The 9,307-nt window shown below is 43.5% G+C and overlaps 1 protein-coding gene across 1 annotated transcript in view; it reads right to left on the bottom strand.

Annotated features, from left to right (window-relative positions):
- Positions 1 to 9,307, bottom strand: part of LOC110313188 (zinc finger protein 420-like) — a 36,082-nt gene that overhangs the window by 4,587 nt on the left and 22,188 nt on the right. Inside the window, exon 4 of the mRNA XM_029533884.1 lies at positions 4,221 to 4,313. Coding sequence (XP_029389744.1) covers positions 4,221 to 4,313 — 93 coding nt within the window. The remainder of the gene's footprint in view (positions 1 to 4,220; positions 4,314 to 9,307) is intronic.

Below are 9,307 nucleotides of genomic sequence, written 5' to 3'. Positions count from 1 at the left end.
GACAGAGAGACAGAGAGACAGAGAGACAGAGAGACAGAGAAAGAGGAATTTGATCAGAAGTACCCTCTATGTGTGAACAATACTTAAGTCATGATTTATCAAATGAAATCCTGTCCAAGACATGGGATACCTCCCTATGAGTTATTGGTCACTGAGTCCTCAGAGGCACCCAAAACAACACAGCCTGTTGACTTGACTCTGGGTTGCCCACTATAACTAGCTGGTAATCTACTCTGCTACTGAAGGCACAGCTCACTGTGGACACAGACAACAGAAATCAACCTTGGCTGAGTAGGAAGTTCTGTCTCTGCTGGGGAGCTTACACAGTGCCAGAAAATGCTATTCAGTCAGTCAGGGGAGGAAAGGCATCAGAGGGCTCACTCAGTGCTAGACCTTGCACGTTACAATGCCGACCTTCCTGACGAGATGTGCCCGCAGGTACAACAGTGGTAGTGGCAGGTTAAGGGCATAACCAGCCACTTTCACCTGGATCTGAGGCATGCTTCACTGGAAGTATTTTATGCCTACTACTATAAACCTGGTCAAAAGCCCTTAACTGTAAGTATAATACATATTTTTTTCTTTTTAAAGATTGAAACAGTAGTGGAAAATCCAATCAAGAGAGGTTGAGAATCAGATGGATTCCCTGTGGAGTTCTCCCATCTCCTTAAAGATCTGACAACAGTGCTTCCCTCACACTTCTCTGTTAAGGAAGAGGAACACTGCTGTTGTGGGGTGCCCTGGTGCTGTTTGTGTTTTGATGTTAATTCTGCTTCCTCAAGAGGGGCTGCCCCAACAGGAGTGGATGATTTCATGTGAACCTTCTTCCCATTGTAACTGGTCAAATAAATAAAGGCTAGAGCCTGTGATTGGGCCGTGGGCGGGAAGAGTGGGGCTGGAGGTTTTAGAGGGAGGAAGAGAGAAAGGGGGAGAGGAGACAAGGAATCGTGGGAGACAGAGGAAGAGGAGGTGGAAGGAAGATGGAGCAGAACCATGTGGCCTGGAGAAGCCTCAAGTAGCAAGGGGTCTCATAGCTGGGGAATAGAGCAGTGTAGATCTGCCCAACCTAGGCGTGCAGCTTATAAACATTGTGATTGAGTTGTGTGTTCTTTGCATAGGTTTATTGGGGTTAGAGTTTTACTGCAACACACTACACCCAACTCATCCTGAGCTAATACCCAAACCTGATAAAGATATAAAAAAATGATAGGACAATTTTCCTTATGGTCGCAGATACAAACATCCACAATAATTCTTGAAAACCCAATTTGAGAGCACATTAAGAAGATTACACAGAAATTGACCCCCACCACTTAAACAAAGCAGCTACAGACATAAAACATAAAGACCACTGCCAGCACCTCCAATGCCCATGGGAAGAACAGGCAATAAACAGTGGTGAATAAACTGTGAGGTTAAAAACAAAACTTAAATGAATAATGAAAAAATGAGCTAAAGGAAGGAGGGAGAGAAAGAGATACAAGAGAGAATGGAAGTTAAATAACACAGAAAGAGGCCAGGCGTGGTGGCGCACACCTTTAATCCCAGCACCGGGAAGGCAGAGACAGGCAGAACTCTGTGAGTCTGAGGGCAGCCTGGTCTACATAGCGAGACCAGGGAAGCCAGGGTCACAACAGACAGACAAATCTCAAAAATAAAATAAAGTAAAATAAAATGCAGGCCAGAAACAAAGCGTATGTGGAAGAAAGCATATAAGTTAAAAGAACTTATTTCAGAACTTTATATAAGTTAATAGTTATATCAATTATATATAAAATATATACTATAACATTTTATATATATATATATGTTAAAAAGAACTTGCATTGTAAGAACAAAACACATAAAATAGAGGTAAAAAGAGACTAAAAATAAAATAGATGACTTAAAAAATGAAGGTAAACCGCAATACTAATTACCTAGCACAAATAAAACAGGCCATAGAAGGAAGTGGTGAAGCTTTAAGTCTAACATCGCTTCCAGTAGTGAGGGGTGGAGACTGACGTTCTGCCTGGAGTCTAATACACCTGGAGTCTCTATCGTCTTACCAGGTGGTACTGGGTGCTGCGTGCTGGGTGCTGGACACTGGGTTTGGGTGCCGAGAGAGGGCTGGGCCCACCAAGGTCACGTTGTAAGTGACAGGGCTGCATTTCATTTAGAATTCTCCTGCTTTCATAGAAGAGTCACTGCGAACGTCCACACACTTCGTGGTGAGTGTGTGCTAGTCAGGGTCCCACTCGCTCCAGTCGGCTTTGCGCATGGAGGGGAGGGGAGGTGGCGTCTACTTGAGTCTGATTGAGCTTTTAGACTGTAGAAGTCTAAAGCCTGCTGATGGCAGGCTGAGTCCTGCTGTTCTTCTCTGAGGAGACCCAGAAGTGACTGGGGCTCATAGCTCAGCACAGGGGCGAAGGCCGGCAGACACTCTCTACCCTCTGAATTTACTCTGGCTTAGGCTTCTCAGAGAGTGGGCACCAGACCCTGCTAACCAACACAACTGTGTCTTGTGGCCATTTTCCTGCATAGAATCCCTGCAAGTGTGTTCCGCACCTCCTTGGTTTGTGATTATTTCCAACTTTTAGGCCCCACGAACAGCTCGGTCTAAAATAACAGGGCCCCTCTCAAGGTGGTAGCTCTTTCTAGCATCCCAAGAAATGTGGAGAAATGCAAAGAACTTCTCCACGATAGTCTGCATTAAAAACAAAAAAGTCAGACAGAACCACCTCAAGGGAAGGAATGGTCATAGCACTCACTAGTGGAGGAGTGTGGGTCCATCAGCACCAGGGCCCCAGGCCAGACTGTAGGTGTGGCTTTAGGCTCCTCTTACTCTTAGGAGATGAGGTTGGACTTGAGTGGCTCTCATTTTGTCTACTTTGCCTTTCTGGGTTTCTCTCTTTCAGCTATCCTCACAACATCTTCATAGTCATATGGGTTTGTTCTCTTTCTGTCCTCAGAATATATTCTCTCCTTTGTTACACGCTGGTCTTCCCATTCCCAAATCAGTACAACTTTCTAACTTCCACTTTCCCCCTGAGCCTCTGCTTCATTCTTTTATTGTTTTCTTAAAAAAAATTCACAGGTAACTGCAATAATAACTGTAACTTTAATATTTTAAAGTGGTAGGCCACTGTTTTTCACATTTGTATATCTGAGTTAACCAAGACCACTGGTTTTTGTTGCTGTGATAAAACACCATAAACAAAAGCAACCTGGGGGTGAAAAAGTTTATTTGCTTTACCTATCTTTTTCATACTCCACGACTGATGGAAGCCAGGGCAGGAAATCAAAGCAGGAATCTGGAGGCATGAGCTGAAGCATAGACCATGGGGAACATGGGTCTCTGGCTCGCTCCCCATGGCTTGCTCAACCTGCTCTATTAGAGCATCCACAGCCACCTGCCCAGAGATGTACCCCACACAGGAGGCTGAGACCTCCCTAAATCAATCACTAATTAAGAAAATTGTCCACAGGCTTGCCTATGGCAAATTGTGACCCTGGCCTATGTGAATGACACAAAAGTAGCTCCCACAATCATGATGCAGTGCTCAGTTGGTAAATAAGTAACACACTGGATGCTGGCTCACCTGATGCTCTTCTTTAAAATATAAATCCTGGTTTTTCCTTTTCTCTTGCTAAAAAACAAAAAACAAAACAAAACAAAACAAAACAAAAAGAAACAAACTATGTGACCCTTCTCTCTTTGTTTCATTATTTTCTTCTCACTGAATATATATTCCAAAAGATGATACATCTATGGGATCACTACTGCTACCTAAACAATTACAAAGACAACAACCGATACGGCAATCAAAGGTCAAGAACTAACTAATTAATTTTAATAAAAATTAGTCTATGAAAAGGGGGAAAAGACAAGTGAAGAATGGAGGTATGGCTGGAACTCAGTTGCCAGAGTGTTTTTCTAGAATGTCTAAAGCTCTGGGTTTGATCCTTAGCACCCCAAAAAAAGAAAATAGAAAAACGGAAAGCCTGAGAAGCCCTCTGCAGCAGTAGAGAGGGTGGGCAAATACGATTCTTCAACAACAACGACCAAACCACATCAAAACAGGGAATCCTAGTTTGAAAAGTTTATAAAATGGGTGTCTAATTTGTCAGCCAACCCAGTCTAAAGTCTGGCTTTACTAAAGTTGGTGAAAACATTGACATATGATTGGTAGCTGAGGAGCTCACATCTTGCTGACTCTTGCCCAATGGCATTGACTAACCTGGTAGGCACTGCTCGGTGGCTTCTGCAACACCCCACGGTTCAAATCCTTCTTCCAACTTGGAGATCAACTCAGGTTTGGCTAAACAGTGCCCTGTAAATGGGAAATAATAAGATATTTGTATCAAAGTGCTAAGCCAGGTTTATGGACAAGAGACAACAGTCCTATTTTTAGGGTCTTTGCCACAATGGGTGAATTAGAACTTGAGTTAGAGAGGATTTACATCACAGTCTTCACTTGCTGAGGTATCACTCTTATGTGGGATTTAACTATATAATACATAACCCAATGCAATGATGTAAGAAAACCTGGAAGAAACAGAAGAAGCGAAGAAAAACAAAACAAAATGAACAAACAAACAAAAATCCAAAACAAGAGACATTGGTGTGACGGTTTGTATATGCTCCACCCACAGAGTGGCACTAGTAGAAGGTGTGACCCTGTTGGAGGTGTGGCCTTGTTGGAATAGGTGTGCCATTGTGGGCATGGGCTTTAAGACCTTCATCCTAGCTGCCTGGAAGTGAGTATTCTGCTAGCATCCTTCAGATGAAGAGGTAGAACTCTCAGCTCTGCCTGCCCCATGCCTGCCTGGATGCTGCCATGTTCCTGCCTTGATGACAATGGACTGAACCTCTAAACCTGTAAGCCAGCCCCAGTTAAATGTTTTCCTTATAAGAGTTACCTTGGTCATGGTGTCTGTTCACAGCAGTAAATTCCTAACTAAGACAACTGGAATGATAACTCATGATCTTTAAGAGAATTGGAGAAAGTAGATAGTAACCATAAAAGAGAACTAGTCAGAAGTTATGGATGTAAAGGTCCCAGTTAATGAGATAATGGAAGAAGGTTGATGAATGCAACCACAGAGCTTCTCAGTCAGGAGAATGGATTTCAGGCAATTTAAAAATAACGCATGCAGGTTTACAAAACTGAAAGAAATATAAAGAATGATAAGGCCATTGATGGACATGCAGTGCTGTGGAGAAAGCAAATATTTTGTTATGGTATTCCAAAAGGAAAAGGCATTAACACAGAGATTGAATGTAAGGATTTGGCATATAAGAAGATGTTTATGTCCAGACTGAGGATGCTAAAGAACTCCTACAAGACTGGACCAGGAATAACTTTGAGTCATATTAGAATCAAACAGACAAAATTCCATGGTCAAAATATTTCTAAAATGCACTGGAGAAAAACCTATTCTAATTTATAAAACAACATTAAAGAAATGTAGTGGATTGAATGAGAATGGCCCCCATATGATCATATGTTTGAATGCTTAGTTCCACGTTGGTGGAACTGTTTGGGAAGGATTAGGAGGTGTGGCCTTGTTGGAGGAGATGTGTCACTAGAGATGAGCTTTGAGATTTCTAAAGCCCATGCCAAGCCCAGCTCTCTCTCTCTCTCTCTCTCTCTCTCTCTCTCTCTTCTCTTCCTCCTCCTCCCCCTCCTCCTCCTTCTCTTCCTCCTTCTCTCTTTCTCTGTCCTCCTTCTTCTTCCTCTCTCTCGCCTCCTCTTCCTCCTCCTCCTCTTCTTCCTCCTCTCTCTCTTCTCCTCCCCCTCCTTCCTTCCTTTCTCTCCTCCCCTTCCTCCTCTTCTTCCTCCTCCTCTTCCTCCTCCTCCTCCTCCTCCTCCTTCTTCTTCTTTCTCTCTCCTCTCTCTTTCTCTCTTACTTGTGGATAAAATGTAAACTCTTAGCTACTGCCCCAGTGCCATGCCTGCCTGCATGCTTGCTGCTATGTCCCCTGCCATGATGGTTACAGACTTATCCTTGGAAACTATAACTAAGGATGCTCCAAATCATATGCTTTGTTTTATAAGTTACCTTGATCATGGAGTCTCCTCATAGCAATAGGAAAGTAAGACAAGTCAGCCGTAGCCTTACAGACTAACACTATAGTGATTTAAAAAGCTACAGTGGACACAGCAAACTGCAGACTAGTAGATGTTCTTAGCAAGACAGAAAATTAAGTAGAACGGAATATAAAAAGATTATAAACAATGATTCTATTTCTGATTTATTATCTTAGGAGTGTTTTGCCTTCATGTATGTGGGACCGTGAAAGGCAACCTGGTAGAGCTAGGTTTGAACCCCGGAGTCCCAGCGATTAGTCTGCAAGGGACTGGAGGAAGTTTGCCACATTCTCCCAGACAGGAAGCACCTGACACGAGGCCCCAGCGCCATAATTCTGTGGCCTTCAGTCTCATAGGCTGTCCGGACTCCACCCCCACAGTTACCTGGCAGCAGGCAGAATGGCCCCGCCCCCTTACTGTCTTGCTCTCGCTCTTACTCTCTTGCTCTTACTCTTGCCTTTGTCCTCCTTCTTCCCCTTCCTCCTACCCCTCTCTCCATGTGGCCATGGCTGCCCTCTACTTCCCTACTCTCTTCCTTTCTCTGCCTTTCTACACTGAATGCCTAAAACCATGGACCGCCTCTTCTCATCGGGATCCAGGGATCCACGGTGCTGGAGCAATGGAGCAGGTTTCCCTCTACAAGCTGCGTGTCTAACCTCCTGCTGGGAAGCCTCCCTGTGCTCCAGCCACAGGCGCCACCACCCTAAGCCAGCTGCCTGAGCTAGCTAGACTCTCTCCTCCCTGCGGTAACCTGCCAGAGCTCTCTCCTCCCTGTCCTTTTCCCTTCAGTCCCCAGGCCGGAGTCTGCCTGAGTGTCCCCACTTTGTTCTCAGCTCTCCCGAGACACACAGAGTGAGAACCTGTCATCCCTGGCCTCCACGCGGCCCAGAGACCCCAGAACTGGCTCTTCCATGGTGCCCAGCAGCATCTGTGGTGTTCGAGTCAGGGCCAGACTCTGGCAAGTCCGCAGGGCCACGGTGTGTGTGGGGGATCCTGCGGCTTCCCACAGTCCAACGCCCACCCTGTGGTTCCCTAGGATCGACTTCCTGTGTCCTGCCTTGCCCAGTGGCCCTAGACAGGAGCGGATGCTGGATCCCGTTTTTTTTGTCGTACGTATGTATGTCTCTGTATCATGTGTATGTCTAGCACCCTTGGAGGTCAGAAGATGATATTGGATTCCCTGGAACTGGAGTTATGGATGGTTGTGAGTCACAATGTGTGTGCTAGAAATTGAGTCTGGGTCCTTTGCAAGAGCAACAAAGTGCCTTTAACCACGTAGTCATTTCTTCCAGCCCCTAAACCACGATTCTCTGTAATTTGTTCCAGGGATACAATTTTCATGTTACAGAAATTCACAAGTATCAACAGAATGAAGAGTAAAAAGCCATATGGTGCTCACATGCACCACCATCCATGCATTAAAAAAAGACATGAGAAAAGTCAATACCCTAGTGTCATGAAACTCAGTAATTAGTGACAGAAAGTCTTTATTTCTATACTATAGCAGTTATGTATACTATAGCAGCACAGCCTATAGGTCAATGATGAGGAAAGTCAGAATTTATTCCCTCCAAGTTCTCAAACAAGACAAGGATGCACTTTTTCAACCCTCTTCTTCAATATAAGCACAGGAATGGTAGACATAACAGTAGAGTAAGGGATAAAAGCAATTAAAATCAGAATGGGAATTTCAAAATTGCCCTCTTTGGAAGGTTAAATGACTTCTTTTTTTGTTTGTTTGTTTTTGTTTTTTGAGACAGGGTTTCTCTGTGTAGCCCTGGCTGTCCTGGAACTCACTTTGTAGACCAGGCTGGCCTCGAACTCAGAAATCCGCCTGCCTCTGCCTCCCGAGTGCTGGGATTAAAGGTGTGCGCCACCACTGCCCGGCGGTTAAATGACTTCTTATACAGAAGAGAAACAAACAAAAAATAAACAAAAAACATAGATAAAAGTTGGAATAGAAAACAGTTGGAATAGTTGAATCAGTTCACCATGGGTACAGAATAGAAAGCAAAAGCCCCCAGACCTGGAATCATATGCCCACTGCTAGTAAAGCCGCTGAGAAATAAACCCAGAATCCAATCTGCAATAGCTATAAACTGTTTTTAATATTTATGGTTATTTTGTTATTTATGTTTGTGTATGCTCTGTGTGCAGATGATGGTGGAGGCCAGAGGAGGGAGTTGGGTCCTTGCCCTCAGGGGAGTTTACAGGCAGATGTGAACCATCTGATGTGGGTGCTGAGAATTGACCACATTCATGGAGTAAAAGGAAACTGTGAACATTTCCAACTAACCAAGGTGAGTTATAGATTTAATGAAATTCCCACTTCAGTAACAATCATATTGTTAACAAAACTGAAAAAAAAATGGCCTTAAACATCATAAGAGTTAAAATCGTGAAGGCAACTTTAAACAAAAAGAAAAAACCTAGAGTCATTCTAATATATGTCTTCAAAACATACTCCAAAAATACAATAACTCAAACATCTGTACTCAGCATAAAAGGAGACATACACCCGTGGAACAAAGTCAAGACCCCAGATATCGATCCATATGTATACAGTGCTACAATTTGCATCTGCCTCCAACACCACCCCAAGTGTTAGGATTACAGGCATGTACCACCATTCATTCCTGTTTTAAAACCCTCAGTCTTGTGTTCATTATGGTATTGTTTACAAAACAAAAATATGTGATCAATGTAGGTGTTCGTTAACCCAGAAATATTTTTAAAAAATGAGATGTAGTATATATAGAAGTGGAATATTTTCTATTAAAGTAAGTGAAACTTTTGTCACATGACAGAAAAGGAGCGTTGTTATGGGTATAGTACAGCTAGTTCCTCTGTGAACAGTTGTCACCATCTTGAAGCAAGATAGCTGTGGCATACAGGAAACCCTGGCCCAGTTATGACAATAGAATGGAGTGAATCATACAGCAGCAGACATCTAGGTCTTTGATAATAGTCATGGATGTTAACATTCCCTCTTAAGACAGTCACTAACACAGGACATGAAATTCCAATAATGGCTCTCTCCCACTCAACTGTATGTTAACAATAACTGTGGGGCTTCAGCAAAGTACAACAGACAGATATTTCTTCCATCAGCTCCCTCTTATTTGGAGCAGTCCCCATCAGCTCCCACTTATTTGTGGTGGTCAGAGTTTCTTCTATGTCTCTCCAGGAAAGACACAATACATAAGTGAAATATATCAGGTTTTTTTTTTTTT

The sequence above is a fragment of the Mus pahari genome, chromosome 23 (assembly GCF_900095145.1).
Source record: "Mus pahari chromosome 23, PAHARI_EIJ_v1.1, whole genome shotgun sequence".
Classification (NCBI taxonomy): domain Eukaryota; kingdom Metazoa; phylum Chordata; class Mammalia; order Rodentia; family Muridae; genus Mus; species Mus pahari.
The sequence above is the reverse complement of the archived record's forward strand: the minus strand, read 5'-3'. Positions and strand labels throughout refer to the sequence as shown.